This window comes from Thalassophryne amazonica, chromosome 12 (assembly GCF_902500255.1).
Source record: "Thalassophryne amazonica chromosome 12, fThaAma1.1, whole genome shotgun sequence".
In the NCBI taxonomy this organism is placed as follows: domain Eukaryota; kingdom Metazoa; phylum Chordata; class Actinopteri; order Batrachoidiformes; family Batrachoididae; genus Thalassophryne; species Thalassophryne amazonica.
In genome coordinates, this window is record NC_047114.1 from 65,901,889 (window position 1) to 65,925,211 (window position 23,323).

General features: G+C 40.1%; 1 protein-coding gene across 1 annotated transcript in view; it reads right to left on the reverse strand.

The window, feature by feature from the left end:
• The window catches only part of yeats2 (YEATS domain containing 2), a 65,779-nt gene that overhangs the window by 33,413 nt on the left and 9,043 nt on the right, over positions 1–23,323 (reverse strand). Inside the window, 18 exon segments of the mRNA XM_034182591.1 lie at positions 3,565–3,641; positions 3,882–4,023; positions 4,489–4,604; positions 5,383–5,518; positions 5,595–5,967; positions 7,461–7,604; positions 11,526–11,536; positions 11,665–11,874; positions 12,332–12,490; positions 15,311–15,539; positions 15,635–15,811; positions 16,452–16,543; positions 17,356–17,508; positions 17,747–17,977; positions 20,406–20,574; positions 20,653–20,697; positions 21,279–21,390; positions 22,548–22,709. Of these exon segments, the coding sequence (XP_034038482.1) occupies positions 3,565–3,641; positions 3,882–4,023; positions 4,489–4,604; positions 5,383–5,518; positions 5,595–5,967; positions 7,461–7,604; positions 11,526–11,536; positions 11,665–11,874; positions 12,332–12,490; positions 15,311–15,539; positions 15,635–15,811; positions 16,452–16,543; positions 17,356–17,508; positions 17,747–17,977; positions 20,406–20,574; positions 20,653–20,697; positions 21,279–21,390; positions 22,548–22,709 (2,738 nt within the window).

A 23,323-nucleotide genomic window follows, 5' to 3' on the forward strand; every position in this document is an offset into this window, starting at 1 on the left:
GCTGAAACTCGGCGCGATCCAAAAATTCTTGCACGAGTGAAAAATAGGCTGAAAAAGGGCCAAAAATCGCACAGTGTAAGCCCAGCCTAATACAAATCATCTCTTTTACAGCCAGTTTTCTTGAGACAAGTCAGGGGAGAGATCCAAGTGAAGACCTCATTTACATCAATCTTTAAGAAATAAAAACAGCATGGTACTTGGTGGTAAATCTGTATGGAGTAGGGTGATCTAAAATACTGAGTAACCATTCAAGGACAATAGTGAGGGAAGCCAAAAAGACAACTCCAAAGGAGTTATAGGTTTCTGCGGCTCTGACTGCAGAAACTGTGCATAGTCACAGCTTTAAGGTGGAGTAAAGCAGAGAAAGATTTTCATGGAAGAAGCCTGATCAAACCTGGACTTCAGTCTCTCGTATACCTTCTGGAAAAAATGTAGAAAAAACCCCAAACCAAACAAACAAAAAAATCTGACATATGAGTGCAAAACTTTTTTTCTCATGACTTCCTAAAAGGTAAATGACCTCTACACTGAATCACTGTTCTACAAAGCACCAAAATAATCAAATGAAAAAGTGAGGCAATTTTAGCAGTCTGAACTTCTGAAATTTCTGAAACTTCTGAAATTCTTCTGAAAGCTTCTGGGGAAAACCTGGTCTTGTTAGGAGAGACGGCATCCATCCCACTTTAGATGGAGCAGCTCTCATTTCTAGAAATCTGGCCAAATTTATTAAACCCTCCAAACCGTGACTATCCAGGGTTGGGACCAGGAAGCAGAGTTGTAGTCTTACACACTCTCTGCAGCTTCTCTCCCCCTGCCATCCCCCCAATACCCCATCCCCGTAGAGACGGTGCCTGCTCCCAGACCACGAACAACCAGTAAAAATCTATTTAAGCATAAAAATTCAAAAAGAAAAAATAATATAGCACCTTCAACTGCACCACAGACTAACAGTTAAATGTGGTTTATTAAACATTAGGTCTCTCTCTTCTAAGTCCCTGTTAGTAAATGATATAATAATTGATCAACATATTGATTTATTCTGCCTTACAGAAACCTGGTTACAGCAGGATGAATATGTTAGCTTAAATGAGTCAACACCCCCGAGTCACACTAACTGTCAGAATGCTCATAGCACGGGCCGAGGCGGAGGATTAGCAGCAATCTTCCACTCCAGCTTATTAATTAATCAAAAACCCAGACAGAGCTTTAATTCATTTGAAAGCTTGACTCTTAGTCTTGTCCATCCAAGTTGGAAGTCCCAAAAACCAGTTTTATTTGTTATTATCTATCGTCCACCTGGTCGTTACTGTGAGTTTCTCTGTGAATTTTCAGACCTTTTGTCTGACTTAGTGCTTAGCTCAGATAATTATAGTGGGCGATTTTAACATCTACACAGATGCTGAGAATGACAGCCTCAACACGGCATTTAATCTATTATTAGACTCAATTGGCTTCGCTCAAAATGTAAATGAGTCCACCCACCACTTTAACCATACTTTAGATCTTGTTCTGACTTATGGTATGGAAAGTGAAGACTTAACAGTATTCCCTGAAAACCCCCTTCTGTCTGATCATTTCTTAATAACATTTACATTTACTTTAATGGACTACCCAGCAGTGGGGAATAAGTTCATTACAGTAGAAGTCTTTCGGAAAGCGCCGTAACTAGGTTTTAGGATATGATTCCTTCTTTGTTATGTTCTCCAATGCCATATACCAACACAGTGCAGAGTAGCTACCTAAACTCTGTGAGTGAGAGAGATTATCTCATCAATAGCTTTACATCCTCATTGAGCACAACTTTGGATGCTGTTGCTCCTCTGAGAAAGAGAGCCTTAAATCAGAAGTGCCTGACTCCGTGGTATAACTCACAACTCGCAGCTTAAAGCAGATAACCCGTAAGTTGGAGAGGAAATGGCGTCTCACTAATTTAGCAGACCCTCACTTAGCCTGGAAAAAGAGTCTGTTGCTCTATAAAAAAGCCCTCCGTAAAGCTAGGACATCTTACTACTCATCACTAATTGAAGAAAATAAGAACAACCCCAGGTTTCTTTTCAGCACTGTAGCCAGGCTGACAAAGAGTCAGAGCTCTATTGAGCCGAGTATTCCTTTAACTTTAACTAGTTATGACTTCATGACTTTATTTGCTAATAAAATTTTAACTATTAGAGAAAAAATTACTCATAACCATCCCAAAGACATATCGTTATCTTTGGCTGCCTTCAGTAATGCTGGTATTTGGTTAGCCTCTTTCTCTCCGATTGTTCTGTCTGAGTTATTTTCATTAGTTACTTCCTCCAAACCATCAACATGTCTATTAGACCCCATTCCTACCAGGCTGCTCAAGGAAGCCCTACCATTAATTAATGCTTCGATCTTAAATATGATCAATCTATCTTTATTAGTTGGCTATGTACCACAGGCTTTTAAGGTGGCAGTAATTAAACCATTACTTAAAAAGCCATCACTTGACCCAGCTATCTTAGCTAATTATAGGCCAATCTCCAACCTTCCTTTTCTCTCAAAATTCTTGAAAGGGTAGTTGTAAAACAGCTAACTGATCATCTGCAGAGGAATGGTCTATTTGAAGAGTTTCAGTCAGGTTTTAGAATTCATTATAGTAAAGAAACAGCATTAGTGAAGGTTACAAATGATCTTCTTATGGCCTCAGACAGTGGACTCATCTCTGTGCTTGTCCTGTTAGACCTCAGTGCTGCTTTTGATACTGTTGACCATAAAATTTTATTACAGAGATTAGAGCATGCCGTAGGTATTAAAGGCACTGCTCTGCGGTGGTTTGAATCATATTTATCTAATAGATTACAATTTGTTCATGTAAATGGGGAGTCTTCTTCACAGACTAAGGTTAATTATGGAGTTCCACAAGGTTCTGTGCTAGGACCAATTTTATTCACTTTATACATGCTTCCCTTAGGCAGTATTATTAGAAAGCACTGCTTAAATTTCATTGTTACGCAGATGATACCCAGCTTTATCTATCCATGAAGCCAGAGGACACACACCAATTAGTTAAACTGTAGGAATGTCTTACATTCATAAAGACATGGATGACCTCTAATTTCCTGCTTTTAAATTCAGATAAACTGAAGTTATTGTACTTGGCCCCACAAATCTTAGAAACATGGTGTCTAACCAGATCCTTACTCTGGATGGCATTACCCTGACCTCTAGTAATACTGTGACAAATCTTGGAGTCATTTTTGATCAGGATATGTCCTTCAATGCGCATATTAAGCAAATATGTAGGACTGCTTTTTTGCATTTGCGCAATATCTCTAAAATGAGAAAGGTCTTGTCTCAGAGTGATGCTGAAAAACTAATTCATGCATTTATTTCCTCTAGGCTGGACTATTGTAATTCATTATTATCAGGTTGTCCTAAACGTTCCCTGAAAAGCCTTCAGTTAATTCAAAATGCTGCAGCTAGAGTAACGGATGGGAGTCTTCAGCTAAAAGAGAAGAATTAAACCATTTAACTCATGCCAGATTGACAGGGATGTTTGGTTTTTTATATAAGGTGTTTGTCTTTTTACTGCTTGCTTACTCTTATTTGGCACAATCAGAGGGAACTTCTTCACCACAGCTGTCAGCAGCTGCATCATGGTCTCTATGTGCTCAGTACTAATGGGAATGCAATCACAAAGATAAGGATTAACACCACCAAAAATAAAAAACAAAAACAACTGCTATGTGATAGCTTTAATAAAATAGCTTTACTGATCTTCATGGTGGACACATTAATCATAACATCGTAATATAAATTATGCAATGATGCTGGAGTACTGATAACTAGCTGCAAAGACTTGCCAAATGCCAAAACAGACTTCCTGAAAACAAAATCATCACTCCTGTTGTCCTTACTTGATGAGGTCATGTGTTGAATTATCCAGCCCTTGCTCTTGCTTGACAGCAGTCATGGTTGAGGCACCGTGTACAATGCTGAGAGCAGAAGCGGTCACCGGTGGCACCAGGCCAGCTGTGCCAGCACCTGGCTCCATCTTTACTGTTAAAGATACACATCACAACAAATGAAAAATTTGATTAAAACATGTATTTTGTCTCATGTGCAGAGAGAATGTGCAATGATGGATTTTTTTTTTTTTTTGCAAGAATACATTGCAGCTAGAGCCACAAAGCAAACCTCAGTACATTTTGCACTACTTGACTGCACATTTAAAGTGCACACATTACACATGCATATATCAAATATTAATTTATATAGTATACATAGTAGAACTAGTTTAGGGCCAGTGGTTCTCAAACTGCAGTACAAATGCACCAAGTGTTTCATCAACACTGCAGTACAAAACCAAATCTGTCAGGAAATGTCTGCAGGGAGAATAAGACGAACTGAACAGAATGACACCCAAGCTTACCTTTGGCAGTTTGGAGGAAAATTATAAACTGGGAATGAAGAAGGATAGCTGAATGAAGAGAGGAGAGTAAAGTGTGGATGGACCTGTCTCACCTTGTGCCAAAGACACAGCAAGTGAGGTGGCAGCCTGGCCACCAGGACCTGGAGAGGCTCCGGCTCCACCTGCTCCTGGGGTGTGCTGACAGATGAAGGAGTACTGGAGACTGGGCCTTTAGACACAACTATATACAACAGAGTACACGATGGGTCACTGTCCCAATAGGCAAACAGGTTTACCAGGTGATATGTAAATAAAATACAAGTAGCAGCTTGCTAGCAAGAAAGGAATATACACAAACCACAGAAAAATATAGCATGTGCCATACTTAACAGAGCAGTTCTAATTGATTCATTTAAGTTTTCTTCAAAAAAAATCGTCTTCACTAAAATTCTTCTGTTTAACTGACAAGTTATCTACATAATTGCCACATTGCTAGCTCAACGGGTAATTTACATTGCTCAGTATTGCTCAGTAAGTTTATATGTAGACTGCAGGGGTCCCGGAATAATCTCATTATGCAGTTGACCAATCCCAGGTGCAGTTCTGTTAGATACCAATCCCATGTGTGGAAACACTGGTATTTGTGCCTTTTATAGAATGTGTAGGCACTTTTTTAATGGCATTTTTTACTGCTTCTATTTATTAGATGCCTTTTTATTGAATTTGCATAAGCACTTTTTTATGTATGTATGTATTTATGTGTGTGTACATGTGTGTGTGTGTATGTATGTAGGTATAGATGTATATGTATATATATACGTATATGTGGTGTATGTGTATATATATTTATTTATTGGGGTTTTTTTTATATTATGTGATAAAACACCTTTTCTTATACTATATATTTGCTTTATGTTTTGTATGTGATGGTATGTCTATTTGGACGTTGGAGTCTGCAATAAAGTTTGACTATAGCCAGCTAGTGCGTTTTAAAGTCAGGTAACTACCTTTTCCAACAGGCATGAGAATGGTCTGCAGCCCTCCGGACCCAGCACTGACAACCCAGCTGTTTGAGCTGGTTGGCAGGAATTGTCAAGACTGTCTGCTGGGAGCTGGAGCCCCCAGAGTGGATCTTCAGCATACCTGAAGAAAACATGATGCATTTAAGACACAGGAAGGATAAGTATTTAAATGCAGGCGGACACATAAGATTATTTACCTGAGAGAGTGGCAGCCGTCTTTCCGCCTCCTGCTGCCATACCGCTGACTAGAGAAGCTGCTGTGACCAATGACGTATTGGCACTTTTAGGCACACCCCCCACATTCCCCGTCCCTCCTCCTTTAGACATACTGATGCCTGGCATGCTGGTGACACCTTTTGCAACTGTTACTATACTCCCAGTTGAACCGGCAGCACCTTTGGTCAACGTGGCAGAGCTGCCCGCACTCTTGATTAAAGTTGCCATAACACCCTTTGACAGGTTGCTGCCAGCAGCAGCACTGGCACTCTTGGCTGCATTGATAACTGCTGCTTGGTTGGCTGCCACCAAGAGTGATGGGTGCTGAGAAGCAGACTTCCCTCCGTCAGCAACCTGTTAAGAGAGTGGGAAAAAAAGACAGCTGACAATGAGAAAATGTAGAGCGATGTACAAATAATACAAGTCCTCTTTCTGTATGTAACTGTAATGTCGACACATATTGAGCAGGTCTTATGTGAACGTTAGCTGACAAAGCAAAACTGAAAAGACTACAGTTATACACCGGAGGACTAGCTTTGAGATGGTAGATGGTTTTAAAATTCACTTTAGACAGAGTAAAACTGTTAGGACCTTCTTTAACTTCCCTCATATGAATATGATAGATTTCCTCAGGACTTTATGTCAGCGTTTTGTTCATTTTGTGATATGACAGTGGGCCTGACGTGGCAACATGAATTCTGTGCTGCAGTCTGATGCACAGGGATGTTCCTGCTTTGGACACTGACTGCAATATATATGTGCTGCAACTTATTTTGTATCAAAGTGTAGGATAAAAGTATTTTCAACTTAGCTAAATACTGCATGAAGATGGCATCCCATCGTGGAAGAAGGCCCCATCTTGAGCCTCTAGAGACTTTTGTTTATGGGTCAGCAAAATCCCCCCCGCCAACAATAATATTTTGAAGTACCCTTGTATGTGCATGTTCAAGTCAGCCTCGAAGATCAAAAATGACACTGACTGCTTCTTTTGTGCTCTGTTCTCTTTGCTGTGGAGTTCAGTGCAGCTCCCAGAGTGAGCCGTGCTGATCAGGTCACTGGTTAAATGGAATTTTAAAAGACAAAGGAGTTCATTTCTCTTTAGTTGAGTCTCCACAACTGATCCTATATCCCTTCATGTGCAAGGTTTTTGTTGAGGTCTGGTCCTGACAATGAAGCTGTATTCAAAGACAAAGAAGACTGTGATACTGGCCTGTTGCTGACTCCCTGCTGTGGCCGCGCTGACGGAACTTGCTGTGGAGTTAGCGCCAGTGACGAGTCCTGATGCCATCCTCAATGTGGTTGCTCCAGACTTGGATAAGTGACCCGCTGTTGCTGCAGTTACTGCCTTAACAGAGCCGTCGGACAACTTCACCTGTGCACTTGAGTTTCCTGCCATCTATCAATGAAATAAAGATGACAAAATCCAACAAAGAATCATCTGCCTAGGTGGCACAACATTTAGCAAGTGTGTTGAGCTGTTCATGTCAGCCAGTGTCACGGTTAGCCAGTAAAGTGAGCTGTCCCAGCTTATGGAGATACTGTTTTTACTTGTAATTGGGGGTAGGGGAGCACAGTATACTACACATATTAAGTGCACTGACAGACAGCAGATACACCTCTCAGTGGACATCATCCATATACTGCTGTAATGTATAAAAGTCCCTTTGGCTGAATGAAAATACTTGGTCGAATACTTGATTATGAACGTAAGCAAAAGATGCAACCTTAAAACAGTACTTGTCAGTGTTGTGAGGATTCTTACTGAAAGAAAGACTGGTAAGTTAGCATGAGACACTCCATGTAACTCTGAAGTCTTTAAAGGTCTGAAACAGGTTCCACACACTGACCTGAGCCAGAATGGCTGCCTTCTGTCCAGGCGTCACTCGGATGGCCTGTTGGGTAACACTCGCTGAAGATGATGTATGACCTGTTGAACTGGAGCCACCCTGCTTCCCTGAACCTCTGTCCTGGCTGGCCACCAGAAATGTGCCCTGATGGGGGGAAAGGACAATTGGTTTGTGGGTTAGCAATATAGCCCTAAATCAGTATTAATATTATTAATTAAAAGTGCATCATAAGTCCAGTTCTCAAAGTTCTGTTCCCATTTCCAAAACCCCATCTTAGGATAAGACAATCATGAAATTCATATTATACACTGTACAGCAGAGGTGGGACGAAGTACCATCAAGTCACTCTCAAGTCATCAATCAGCAAGCCCCAAGTCAAGTCTCAAGTCATAATGACCACCAATTGTTTTGCAAACTGACTTGAGACTTGCAGACTGATAACTTGAGAGTGACTTGATGGTGACTTCGTCCCACCTCTGCTGTATGGTAGAGTAGGTTACATATCAGGTTCATAATGTAGCAACTGTGATGACTCTAAGCAAGTAAACAATTATTTGTTAGAATAGTTTCTTACACTTTTAGTACTGTGCGAAGGATTTAGGCACTTCAGAAATTGGATAAAAAAAAATTATAATTCCCCCTTCCTAAGTGTGTAAAATATATATATATATATATATATATATTATATATATATATAATCGAAATATTAAAACATTTGTCCTACTCCAGCCAAAACATTTAATGCGAGATTTTCTTTTGTATTTCAATAAAGAAATAACTCAATTATCAAGTTGAATGAATGAATGAAAACTGTTTATTTCGAACATTTGATACAACAACAATTACAAGATAGATCAGTAAAGACAACAACAAAAAGTTCCTACTGTGTACCCAACATGTCCGAAAGGGGTAGGGTGAAGCATCAGCTTATTTATCTCTACCCCTTCTTCCCCACAACCAGTAATACCCTTTGCCACATATACACATAGATTCCTACACACCTAAACCGATAGCTATATCTATATATCTATATCTATATATCTATCTATATATATATCACATACATACACACATATATACATATATATAAATATACACATATATATACACAAACATAAATATACACCTACACATACCTACTTACATACAAAATACTATATATTTACAAGCCGAAGCAAAAAACAAAAACACCCTAACCCTCATTACCCTTCCTCCTCCCTATACCTAGAAAAAAAACATATTTTTGTACCGCTGTTTGAACTGGTTCATGCTTGGACATTGCTTGAGCCCCACTCCCAATCTGTTCCACATCCTCACCCCACAGACAGAAATACAGAAACCTTTTAATGTTGTTCGTGCCCACTGATGCTTTAAATTAAATTTCCCCCTCAGACTGCAATCCCCTGATCTGTTTTTTAACAGATCAGGGATTGCAGTTACTCACCTTATCCACCAAAAAGCAAAGCCTGGCCAATATAGATTTGTTTGGAACCGATACAGATATTGGGGAACTTTACCTGCCCATATACACAGAAAAAAGGGCAATGATTCTTAAAATTTCATTATCAAACCATCATGACAAAGAAATGCAACTGAGGCTTTATGTTTTACAGTTTAAACATGATTATTAGAAATAGTAATAATATCAATATAACCAACAGCCAACCAATGTACATCACGCTACCTTCATTGGGATTGGCAGTCGCTGTGTCACACTGCTCAGCATTTACATAAAACAGAATTGTCTATTTTGGTGCCACCAGCCTCGCGGCATAGCGACAACTTGTTTCTTGTCGCTGCAAAATGCCCACTCTGATTGAAAAAGTACATTAAGTGATTGCTTTGTCTCTGTCTCTTGTTACTCATGTGATCAAGGGGGGTGATGGGGGTCCCACCCATTCTTGACAGCATTTTAAATAATGGAAGTGGACAAGCTACATAATGACAATAATTTCAACAGCCAAAGTGTTTTTTCTGTATTGTTTATTTTATTTATTGTTTTCATATCTGCAAAAAATAAAAGTGCTGATACAGGTATGTTATGAAGGACTCGTATCGGCCGATATTATCAGCCAACCAATATCTCAATTGTACTCTACCAAAAAGGAAACATCATACACTTTTGCACATAGAACCTCTGAGTTGATACGAAGTACAGTCTGACTGGTGAATGAATAATGATCTACTTGGCCAGAAAAAACAAGGTGAAAGTCCCTAATGTTCAATACATTCATTGTTGTCCATCACAACATGTAAGAACCTCTGAGTTGATACGAAGTACAGTCTGACTGGTGAATGAATATGATCTACTTGGCCAGAAAAACAAGGTGAAAGTCCCTAATGTTCAATACATTCATTGTTGTCCATCACAACATGTATCAATGACATCAAATTGATAAACACCTCTTAGCCTTACCTCATAACTGACCAAGTTATTCTATTATCCCAGAAATAGTAGGTCATTGTGACCAATCTTCAGGATGCTTCTGGTGCATCTTAAGCTGCATCACTGACATCAAAATGATGAACATCTCTTAGCCCATTAAAGAAATAATGTGTTTGCATCGAGACACACACACACAAAAAATGATGACAACACTCCTTTGTTGCCAGAGAAGTGGTTAAAACCAATTTTTGTTCCATTATATTTCAACTTCAGAATAGTTTCAAATGGATTCTTCAACCATTTAACACCACAAACAATATTAAAATGCTCCAAAAAACAACATGCTTTGTGATTCAGATTGTTTCGAGAGATACATAATAAACATACTTCACCACCCAATCACCTCAATGATTACTCAAATGTGCTGGCTGATGTGATGGGTCAGGTGTGGACATTATTCATGTACAGCTCCTTGAAGTGACTTATGATTTGGTGCAGTAAATTGAACTGAAATATTCAGAAACAACCAACACTGACAGTTCATTGAAACATCAAGAGAGCTTTAGTAACACAGGAGAAGTACAGTGTATTTAGCAAACACTGATTCCACATCAGAAACATGGCAGTTTCTCTGAGTTTTTGGACAAATTACACAGCAAACAAAGTGAAAATGCAAAGAAAAAGTGACGATGAGGTGGAAAGCGGACTTGTGTCGTGGTCTGTTTATGACCTGGAGCACAAACATATCGAGGCAGTTGTGAAGGCGAGAGAATGGAGCTACTCTGTCAAGGTGTGTAGAATAAAACTTACAGACACCACCTCTCCCATTTGCCCTCGTCTTCCCTTCTCCACTGGGAACCGAAAAAACTGCACTCTTTGCAACTGCTTTGGTGATTGCAGCCGAAAACAAAACAGTACATCATTCTTCTGTTAGAAGTAATGCTGTTTGTATTGTGCAACGGCAGGCTGTCCCCTGAAATGGTCAAATCCTGCGATATCACACGGGGGCTCAACGAGACTGCGCTGCCCTATTAAGTATAAGTATAATGGATAAAGCTTGAGTTTTCTTACAATTCTATGAGAATGTTTGGTAAAGTGCTCAAATCATGTCATATTTAATCATTAGTGATTGATCTCTGCTCCCCTCCACAGCATGTCTTTTTCCTGCTTCTCTCCCTCAGCCCCAACCAGTCCCAGCAGAAGACTGCCCCTCCCTGAGCCTGGTTCTGCTGGAGGTTTCTTCCTGTTAAAAGGGAGTTTTTTCCTTCCCACTGTCGCCAAGTGCTTGCTCACAGGGGGGTCGTTTGACCGTTGGGGTTTTTACGTAATTATTGTATGGCCTTGCCTTACAATATAAAGCGCCTTGGGGCAACTGTTTGTTGTGATTTGGCGCTATATAAATAAAATTGATTGATTGATTGATTGATTTAGAGAAGAATGTCTAAGGGAGTTTTTCCTTACCACTATTGCCAGTGTGCTTGTTTAGGGGGGTGGGTAAGGTTATACCTTACATTTGTGAAACGCCTTGGGGTGATGTATAACGTGAGTTGGTGCTATATAAATAAAATGAATTTAACTGAAAGAAGAATTAGAACAATTAAGTCCTATATAGTTCCTGAGGCCCACTGCTGCCAGTCAGAGAGAGGTTACTTCCCCAGCCATCACCAGTACCCGTTTACAGCTGGGTCAACTGGGACAAGGCAGATGAATGTCCAAGGTCAAAGACAGGCAGCATGAATGGGATTTGAAGCCAACTTCTGCATACTGTCATGGCAGCTCCTTATCTACTGAGCTACCTGCTCTACAATAATTACAGACCAAAGTGAGGTAAGAAAAAAACGTTTAGAAAAAAGGCACATCTGTAATGTTTGTACGACATTATGTATGCGTTTTGAGTTACCTGGGGGGTCTGTTTAAGGATATAGGATGTGTAGGAGAGATTAGAAGGCTGACTGCTTGACGAGGAAGAGGAGCTGGTAGTCTGAGAGCCTCCGGTACCTGCCGATGAGCTGCTCTGGGAATGCTGACCTAACACACAGACAGCCAGACACATTTGATTCTACACAGTTGTTTTCTGCATCCAAATGACAACACAATTAATCAAGCCTTAATCTTGAGTAATTTCAAAAACCTAAGGCACATTCTTCCTAAATTGCATTTGAAGCAGAAAGTGCCGGCAAGTATCTTACTACAATAATTTTCTGTTCAAGATGTCACAGAAGGATTTGAAAAGCAATATTATCAGAAATTTATATTATTCAGGAACTGGATTTGAAATGTGGAAAAAGTGTTAACATTTTCTCAAAAAAAAAAAAAGTAAATAAACACCAAATAAAGTGAACATTTGAGGTTCTGTTCTGTTGTTGAGGTTCTGGCTTTTAATAGTTGACATGTCGATACGTGTAGAATGAAGAAGGGAAAGTACTACAAAACACTATTATTTTGTGACTGTAATAAGAATTATGCAAGATTAAAAATGCCTGACCTGCACTGGAGGCTCGGAGGATAGCACCCTGTGGGATGAGGAGTAGCTTTCCCTTCCCCGATGGGCTCTTACTGTTGGTGGTCAGATAGAGCTTGGTGCCCGGAGGCAAACTGGCCAGATTAGCCAGGTTGTTGGCTGGCAGCTGAAGGGTAGCCATCACTAAGGACAAATACACGCAAACAAACACACAAAAATTCTTAATTTTAGCAATTTTGAAAACAAGTAGTTGTTCTTCTGCAACTCAATGAATCTAAATTTAATTGATTTTAATTAGCATTCTGGTTGAAGTAAAGACCTGAGCATGCTCATTCAACCAATTTACACGTGGCATTAAAATGCATTTTTAGTGATCGGTTTGAAATCGGTTCGTGCTTGGCCACATGAACTGACAGGTGTCAGTACAACCACAACACACTGAGGATGGACTGGGTTCCGATCAACTAAACCACCTCCGGAGGTGGTCAAGGACACAATGTGACCACAATGAACAGCAGTGTAAAACACTCAATCAATCAACATTTATTTTTATAGTCCTTTCCAGCAGCCAGTCGGTGTCCAAAGTGTTTTACAGTAAAATCAAGGAACAAGAATTCACAAAAATAAAAGAAAAAACATACAATAGAATTAAAGAGGCACATCAAAACAAAAAAGTCACAGCACCACTAGGTATTAAACACCAGTTTAAATTAATAAGTCTTGAGCCTTGATTTAAAAAGTGCTGGGTGAGAAATATTGTTAAAATCAGCAGGTAACTTGTTTCACAGTCTGGGGCCAGCTACCAAAAAAGCACGATCACCCCAGAGTTTCTATTTTGACCTTGGAACTTCCAAGCAAAGTTGACCAGACACTCGTAATGTCCTACTATAAGTGCGGAGAGTTAAAATTTCAAACAAGAAGGATGGTGCAAGGCCAATGATTGCTTTCAAAATAAACATTAAAACCTTAAAATCAATTTTAAAACTGGAAGCCAGTGGAGTGAGTAAGGTACAGGCATAATACGCTCACCGCCTGTAAGTGTTCATTAAAAGATGAGCTGCGGCATTCTACGCAAGTTGGAGGCATACAAGAGAAGACTGGTTAACGCCAGCATAAAGTGCATTACAATAATCAAGTCTGGAGCCAATGAAAGCATGAACGGCCGTCTCAAGATCACGTCCACTGAAAGGGCTTTATTTTAGCCAGGAGACGTAGCTGGAAAAACACTTGCTTTGACAAAAGAGTTTATCTGTTGAATGAACCTCAAACAACTGTCAAATATCACTTCCGATTTCTTCACAGCTGGTTTTAAATAATCAGCCAGAACACCATTGTTTAAGGACACAACATTCTACATGGCAGAATGTCCAAACACAATGGTCTGGATTTTACAATCATTCAGACAAAGGAAATTTTGACACAGCCATTGCTTTACATCATGAATACAATTACAAATAATGAAGTCAAAGCACTGCGACAGACTGGTGTCCTGTCCAGGGTGTACCCTGCCTTGCTCTCTATGACTGCTGGGATAGGCTCCAGCCCCACGCAATCCTTAACTGGACTAAGCGGTTGAAGGTGTGTGTGTGTGTGTGTGTGTGTGTGTGTGTGTGTGTGTGTGTGTGTGTGTGTGTGTGTGTGTGTGTGTGTGTGTGAAGTCAAAGCATTACTTTCATTAGTCCTGTTAGGCAGATAGATTTGCAGATCATCTGCATAACACTGAAAGGACAGATTGTGCTTAGACATAACTGACCCCAATGGCAACATGTACAATAAAAATACAATAGGGCTAAGAATAGAACCCTGTGGCACACTACAACAAAGAGGAGCATTTAATGAGGTGAGGTCAGCGACCATAATGAAAAATTCCTCTCAACCAAATATGATTGAAACACTTAAATACAATGCCATGAATGCCAACAAGATGTTCTACCTGGGAAGCAAGTACTTTGTGGTCCACAGTGTCAAAGGCTGCTGTGAGATCCAACAGAACCAACAAAGTAAGATTCCCTGCATCCACCGACACAGCGATGTCATTAGGTACTTTTAAAAGTGCTGACTCAGTGCTGTGCCTTGATCTAAATCCAGATTGGATTGTTTTCTAAAACTGACTGTAACTATATAACCTTAGAGAGAAATGGCAGATGTGAGACAGGTCTAAAGTTGGATAAAACTGACAAGCAAGGTGAGGATTTTTAAGAAGGGCTGAACCACAGCATGTTTAAAAGCAGCTGGAACAGACCCTGAACTAAGACATGAAACGTTAGGAGACCCGACAGTGTTAAAAACCTCTTTCAGCACCTTAGCTGGAACAACATCTAGAGGACAACTTGCGGGTTGTAAATGGGAATGCATTGCTAATCCATATACAACAACTACATAGGCAGTTGTGAAGTATTTTTGCCCCCTTTCTTTCTTTCCAAATGGCAAACTTATGACTGTGTGGCTGAGGGTAGGTGCATGTCTGTTCTGGATAACCCCAACCAGTCTTCCTCAACTAAAATAAATAAATAAAATAAGTTTGATGGAGAATACAAGTTAAGAACCTCATCCTCTCCCACAAGTCTTGCCTTCCCATATCCAAATCAGTCTTAAGCATTCCGGCTGATGAAGACAGCTTCTTCCCATACTTTAAAAAGCAAAAACCACAAGTGAAGTGGTGTGACGTCAGCTGCATGCTGGAGCTTAACTGGATTACAGTGTGATCACCGGACACATATATTAATTAAAGGTCTAAATGGGATGAGGTTAAAATCATATCTGAATATGAGACACATTTTAATGCCAGGTGTAAACAGGGCCATTGTAGATGACTGTGACAAGCAATATTTCTTTTGAACTATTAAGTACAACGACACCAAATATATTTTCATTATCACTTTAGCAAAACTAAGTAAAACATATAAGTACATAAAGTGCATCAATAATAGTAGATTGTCGTAATCATGACATACTGACTGAGATTTTGTGTGTGTGTGTGTGTGTGTGTGTGTAAACCCTGACCTCCACTCTTACTGCCTCCTGATCCTCCTCCTTTGGAGGCAGTTTGCTGACCAGAGAAGCCACTGGGTCCAGTTACGATGGCCTTTGCAACTCCCTGAGCCAATACCTGCTTGCCACCTATCACCTTTGAGGCAGAGGAACTGCCCTTGGCAACCAGAATTTGCCCACTGCCAATAGCCACCTGTCTGACTGCAGACTGGAGTGTTGAGCTAACTGGAATACCAAACATCTACAAATAAGAAAAGTTTCAAACAACCCATTTAAAACACCATCTCAACACGAGGACCAGATGTGTGTGTGTGTGAGTGAGTGAAAGACACTGACTTTACTAGTTGTGGCCCCTCCTGACTGTTTCTGGCCTGACATGGAGATCACGTGGCCTCCCTTCACTGTGACAAACTGGTGTGCTGCTGAAGCAGCAGGTTGCTGTTGGTTGGTTACTGTAGAAACCATCTGCTGCTGTTGTGTTGAAACCTCCCCTGGTTCCTGCTTGATAATAACCTGTACACGTAATGAGTCCACATGAAGAGATTAACTCAAAGCCACCATGTTTTAGAAGAGCAACAAGAGGTCGAGACTTTGACATTTAATGCAATGTAGAGCCCCAAAACAAATTATTGTGGATATTTTGAATACAAATTAAAACCCTCAGCTTTTTTAAAAACAGTTCACAGATACTAGGAGTGTGTGAATTGTTTGAAATGAATGAATCATTGCATGTTTTCATGTTTCCATTAGGCATGGGCTTTAACAGGCTTCAAGAGACAGCACAGCTAAACCTCAGTCATCATTATCATTGGAGTGAAACTGAAATTAAAGTGACATTGTGTGGGAAGATGTGAGAGTGGGTGGCATTGAGTTCAGCACTGACACTGTAAGAGTGATACACAATGAGGTAATGCTCCCTGCAAACTCCCTCCCCTCTTCAACGTATTGTCCCAATTAAATAGCTTGCCAAGGATATGCTGAAGTCAGCAGCAATTTGTCTTATAACACCAAACTGCTTCGTTAAAGACACAGATACTACAAGGAGATATACTTTCTTCAAATCCTTGGGACATATATCAGTAGAGAGATACTGTATGTTGTCTGATAATACTGTCACTGGACAATTCTTTCTGACAATATGCTGCAAACTCACCTTCACGCCTGAGGAGAGGAAGGTCCCTGTGTGAACTTTGGGGGCAGGAGACCGAGTCCCTTGGGCAGCTGACTGCTTAGCCGATGGGCTTCCTGTAGAATCACACAAACAATCAATAAGTGCAGAAAGAAAAGACTGCAGTGCTGATGTCTCACTGCTCTTGCTGCCTTTGGTTACATACAGTATTCACTCAGACTATTGTGGTCCAGGGTGGCAGGTTTTTCAGGGTTACACAGTGTGGGTGTGGAAGTGAAGCTTTGGCTACACTTCACTAACTCAATGAATTGAGTGCAGTGAAATTTCTGTGCCTCAAGGGGGAAGAAAAATTTTTTTTTTTTTTTTAAAAGCCTGTGAATCAGCCACAATGCCCACACCAACCTCATCCAACTTTGCAAAATAGCACTGAACAGAATTCCAACCCTGAGCGGGTGAGATAGAGAAAGCAATTTATCAATAAGACCTTTTATGTGGAAAGTGACTGGAGGACATGAAATACAGCTGTGAAAGTGACGCGAAGAGTAGAACCGAATGACACATTTTGAGTATTGATAAATTACGAACTTAAAACTTCATGCAAATGTGTAATCCTGCCCAGAAATAGAGCAGCAAAATCACCATAGTAACCATGTAGCTACCTCACCATGAGTTGCAATTTATGAATGCAAAATATCGAGGGAGCATGAGACAGAAAAGAAAAAGTGGAGCAATCAAAAGGGGAGACTGATGCTTGATAAAAGAGTATCGGAAAACAAAACAGTACTAAGTGGTTAAAAAAGTGTGAGCTAAAGGGCTGTTATGCACAGACATTTATGTGGGCAACGCAGACTCTGCTTCTTAATTTCAATGCAGATTCACTTCCTTTCCATACATCCTTCTAACATCAAGTGGGAGATGTGTACTGTACCTGAGGAGGCCATGCCGGTAACTTGACCTGGCTTGTCAACAATAACGTAAGGGTTGCTGAGAACTGAGGAAGAGGTCTGTTTGGCATGGACAGGAGTGGAGGGGGTCGATGTGTGGGGCAGTGGCGAATGGCTTGGTGTGGAAAGTGGGGAACCTGAGGGGAGAAAACAATCAACTTAGGAAAGGTTTCCACCAATGCCTTGACACCACCCCCTCACCACCAACCCCGTTCCTTTTAGAAGCATGTCATTTTTTATCAACGTCAGGTTAAAGAATGTTTAAAATCAGCAAAATCCAGTTTAACAAAATATCTTACTGTGAGTGAATAATATGAAATAAAATCCCGTGGAAATGTTGTGAAAGAGCTACAGGTCACTATATGAGATGATCACCTGACACTATTTTGCAGCTCATGGTGATTGGTTGGAACGATTTTCCAGGAGACTCAACAGGGCTGGATGCCTGGCTTTGGGGGGCAATCTTACAACTTGCTGTGATAGGCTGGAATGCAGAGTTTCCATGGGAACCCAGAGTGATCCGGTCACTGGCTTTGGGTCTAGTTGGGGTGCGTTCACCACACGAAAGGCTGATACTATGACTCGCTGCAGACCTCCCTGCCTCTGCTGTTAGGAAAATGGGAAGTTAATGGAAAGTAAGACATGGTTCAAGTACTGAGTTACATTTTACTGACATAGAAGCCGAAAAATAAACTTTCTTATAACACAATAAAAATGCTGTTTCTAGCTGAGCAAAATACCTATCAATATACAGTATAATCGAAAGACATAATACAAAATCTTTATCCCCCCCCAAAAAAGTTATGTGAACTTAACCGAAGCTATATCTAACCCTGGCAGTAACTAAGTGTTACAGACCTACGAGACAGCGGTCTCACCATAGGTTGCTTAAAATAAATTCATCAAAACATATGAACTTATTTTCTTGAAATTCTACAATATTCTTAACATTTTAGTCCTGTCTCAGCTCAGACAGTGCCATATGGTAGAGGTGCAATGTATTTTCATTGAGAGAAGCCCTGCTTGCATCAACGCTATTCTCAGCTAGGAGATCAACATTTGAAGACCTAAGCCTGCTGAAGGTTCCATTTCTATACCACTGCACAATGACAGTATCATTGGTTGACCTGAGCAGCGTGCTTTTTCTGTAGTGAGCAGGAACATCATTCCTGGTGATAGATATATCTGTTTCAGTAATAGATCTCAACTCGTATGACATACACCATGTTTTCAAAAATAGCTCTACAGCAGCACGGTGAAGGTTTTTGTAAAAAATAAAATAAAATAAAATAAAATAATCGCAAAAAATACAGGAGATGCAGAAATCTAAATACAAACTCATTAATCGACATATATTTGGCAATAGAAAGATGTTTTTCATTGAGCTAGGATGAAAATCTTTTGAGATTTTTTTTTTTTTTTTTTTTTTTACACAGGGCAGTATTTTTTTCATTCATTCAACTTCTGATATGGCTGGCTGTCTACTTTGTGACATAATCACACTGTATTTACCAATAGATAAAAAATTATTATTTTGTGTGTTAACATATTATGTTCACAGTGTTTGTGTGAAATATCAAAATTTTACCATGAATAATTTGGAGTAGACAAGTATTAGAAGTTCCGCTCCAATGTCTAAATTTTGTTGTGATTTTCAACTTTGCTTGTTTGTCATTTGGCAATGATTTTTTTTTTTTTTTGACAAATTGTAATGGAATACCTAAAAACTGGAGTTTTGAAATTTCAAATATGGTTTGTGAGTTCCATGCAAACTTTTTTGGGTGCCTATATAAATAGAAAATGTATAACAGGTCAAAATAGGTGGCACTGTCTGAAATTTTCAACTCAAAAAAACAAAAAAAAACAGCAAATTGTGATTTTCACCATATATCAGTACTTTTTTTTTAATAACAACATATTTTCATGACTACAGAAAGGTTATAGATCGAAAGCCAGCTATTTTCTGCTAATAATGCCACAAAAATGAACGATATCTAAAAAATTGGTTTCCTGAGATATTTTTCACACCCATGTCAGTAAAATGTAACTCAACGCTTGAAGCTTGTCATAAAGATTAATAGTGATATTAATTTTAAGAGAGGGTCAGGGACAGTGTTACAGTTAAAAGTGTTCTTTTTTCTTTTGGCTGCTCCTGTTTGTTCAGGGTTGCCACTGGAGATCCATTATGGCCTGCGTATTGATCTGACCTAAATTTTGTCCTGAATGCCATGGATGAAAGAGTGTAACAACGTCCAAATGCATCACTCAAAAAGAGGCTTTTGGAACAGATCTGAAATGTGGCCAAACCCTGGGTAAAGAAAACAAATAAAACACACAGCACAGTAAAACTCGCCTAAACCGCCCATCATATAAACCAGATACTCGCACTCGCAGGACAAAAGCCCCAATGCTTTTGTGTGGTTTTCCATGTAATAAACACCGTATATACTGGATTTGCGCTCAGATCAGACAAAACGTTCCACACCTGTCACAGTGCAATTCCATCAAAAACCCCTCGCATGTACCGGACAGAGGAGTCTGGGTGTGCACAGTCACAACAGAGGTACGAAATTAAGTTCAGCACTGACACTCACCGATTCGAGGAAAGTGGGTACTGTATTTCCTTGATTGAAAGCCCGGGCGTTTATTTTTTCAAACAAAAGCTCAGAGCCAGCGCCTAAAAGAGGCAGGCCTTTATTCAAGGCTGGTGATTATTAACAAAATGCTGCTAGCTGCCTGTACTGTAATATGGTGTTAAATTTCACACATATCCCTGGGTGTGACAAACCAAAGACAACCACTTTAGATCAGAGCCCTCTGCGTGGCTGTGAACCCTGACGCGCACCTGCTTTAATGACGGAGACCGCAAGGGCTATGATTTGTCACTTTTACATTTTCACTCATGTTTGTACTCATGTCCAACTGCTTATGGGCCTGACTGTACACACCAATCGACAGCCATTCTGCCTTAATTCCTACAATGCAAATACATTATTTGATGATTGTTTTTAATGATAAAATAAAGCATGTATACCTTTTTCAATAATGGAATAATGTGACATAGGAGACATGGGACGTCCATAGCTGTGGGTCATGGAGGTGACTGACATTGGACTAGATGCTCTTTGACTCCCTTTGGAGGAAGAGGGCTGAGGGATGTAGTCCTCTCCAAGTGAGTTCCTGTGCAGCTCCACATCAACCACCTGGAAGCAGCAAGGTCCTCATCAAAGTAAACCTCTGAAAACAAGTGATTTTAACAGAACTTATCAGGCACAACTTACAGTTTCTGCCCCCAGCGTCTGCAGCCCAGTGTATGTTCTGTCCAGCTGTAAGAAAACATAAGTTACAGAGTAAGCCCAGCTATAATGTCATCCATCCATGTAGCTAACAAGCCACTTACATCCAATCCACAGTGGCTGCAAATGTTAACAAATATTAAATGCTTTGTAACTAATTCTGTTTGAAGAAACAGCAAAGTTAATGATGCAAGTAATGTTTGAATCAACAGCTCTCACATTCCACAGGGGTGATTGAGCTATTAGACCTAATTTCTAGATTGCATAAACTTTAAAAACATTTCATAAGATTCTGACCTCACAGAAATAAGCGATGAACATTTCTTATTTGGGGCGGGGGGGCGGGAGGAGCACAGCAACAGATTTCATAAGGCAGTGAATTTAAAAAATGCATAGACTGTAGTATTTAAGTGGTTAAGGGGCCTGTGCAGACGCCAAGGAGTACAGTGTCTCATACACAATTTTACAGTAGCAAAACAGAAGTCAAGACAGAAAAAGAAAAATCGGACACGTCAGGGTGTGTATAAGCATCAAACTGAAATCTGCATGTGGAAATACTGCATGAAAAGAAGACAAGCTGTGTGATGATGTGCTCTGTAACGTGATCTGACCTTTAGTTGGTGGATGATGTCAATACGTTTATTGCGAGGGTCTTTGAAGTGGATCTGGATCCTCACAGGAAACTCGCCCCATCCACGACGGGTTAAATGAAAAGGAGGCTCACTGAGGACACACATTCAATAAGTGCAAATCTGGGAGGAAAACCAAAAAAAAGCTGCGGGACAATTCTATAAAATAATACAAATGGCAACACTCACTAATACTTTCTCAGACTGTGAATCTGTTAAAATCAATTTTCTGAAGATTTCTTGCATCTACTTCAGTTTTGAAGCTTGAGGGACATTTATGAAAATTGTATGAGCAGATGTGTGTGTGTGTGTGTGTACTTTGGTGCATTTGCTTCTGTTACTTCCACTGATCTCTACCTCTACAGTGAGGATATGTCAGGAGTCAGCACGGGGCCTGAGTGGAGTTCACAGTGAATGCAGACCTGAGTCAGTTAGTGGGAGATTATTTGAAATTTGCAACTACATAAGCATCTTGCCACCTGAATCATGAGGTTGCATGCTCACGATGAAAATGGCTTACTGGTATAAAAGTTAAATTATTTAAAACCCACAGGCAAACTTGAATCATGTGCCACATTTAAAGTTTAAACACTAAACTCAGAAATCCCTCCAGCAATCAAGGATACACAAGTTTTGTCAATTGAAATTATTTAAGTGCAACACCAATGTACACACCCCTGTGTTTCACTCAGTCGAGGTCTTACACAGTGTTTAAACTGTGGGTATGATTTATGTGTGTCTACAGTATTAGTCATGCAGATGTTGACTTCCATGTCTGACTCATTATGTGCTAAAATGATGTCACAGGCTCCACCTAACGACGTGTCCACCGAGTCAGCAAAATGAACAACTCTTAGCTTTCACAAATACAAACCACAGGCAGGTCTTAACTAACTGGACTATCACAGACAGACACAAATATTACTTGTGCCTTTGAGCTATGATTAATGGGGATTAGAGTGTTTGCATCCACAAGAGTGTGCTGGCCAATGCAGGATTTTTGCAGCAGCTTGTTTACTGCTGAGACACGGCGTGGTACACATTGTGATCTTGCCATGAATCAGAAACGTCAGCTCATGCAAACTGGCCCTTACGCATGTGCCATTATCTAAAAGAGTTTCCTTTTACTTTGCCAAGTGTTTCATGGAAAGGTGTGGGGAAACTCCAAATCATAACAAGTTTAACAATAACTACTCCATCTACATATTATTACAAGGGCATAGGTTGAGTAAAGCTTAAACTGGTACAAACCTGACTTCCACCAAGTCATTGGGTTTATAGCTGGGATGCAAGAAGAACCAGACTTTCTTTACAAAGTGGTTGATGCTGGGTTCCCTCCTGGAGCCTCTGACATACACCATCCACTTATGGGTTGACTGGTCATTGTCTTCCCGCTTGTCTGGGGGAATGTACCTGCATGAAAAGCAAACATTTTGGTTTTTTTGCCTCTGTACACCACCACAATGGTGTTTAAATGAAAATTAAGATTTTCATGTTCCACAGACTTTCAGCTCTTATTTAAGGTTTAAAAAACTGCTGCACTGACTATTTAGGAATTACAGCCATTGGCCAAATCAAATATAAGGATTCATTTTAAGGCTGGGCATACACTGTACAATATTTTCAATCGTTGTACTTGGCCCCAGCTCACACTGTGCGACAAAACCGCAGGGTTTAAAAGTTCAGCGCGCACGATTCATGGTCTCACACTGTACGGCCCGATGCTCTGACGCGATCTGACTGCTCACACTGTACGTTCAAAAACCACGTCGGGGTCGCGTTTCTTTTTTTTTTTTAAATGTATTTCATGCCTATCAGCGTGCACAGTGAGTGAAATCAGGTGGGGAGACTGAACATATATGCAGGCGTGCGCACTCACAGCAGACAGCAACATGATTCACGAGAGGAAGGTAAAAAAGAAAACATAAACATTCATAACAGGTGTTGCTACTTACACTGTTGTATAAATAAACTATATTTCATACGGAGTCTTACAGCTGCGCTCATCTGTCTTAAATCCTGTTGTT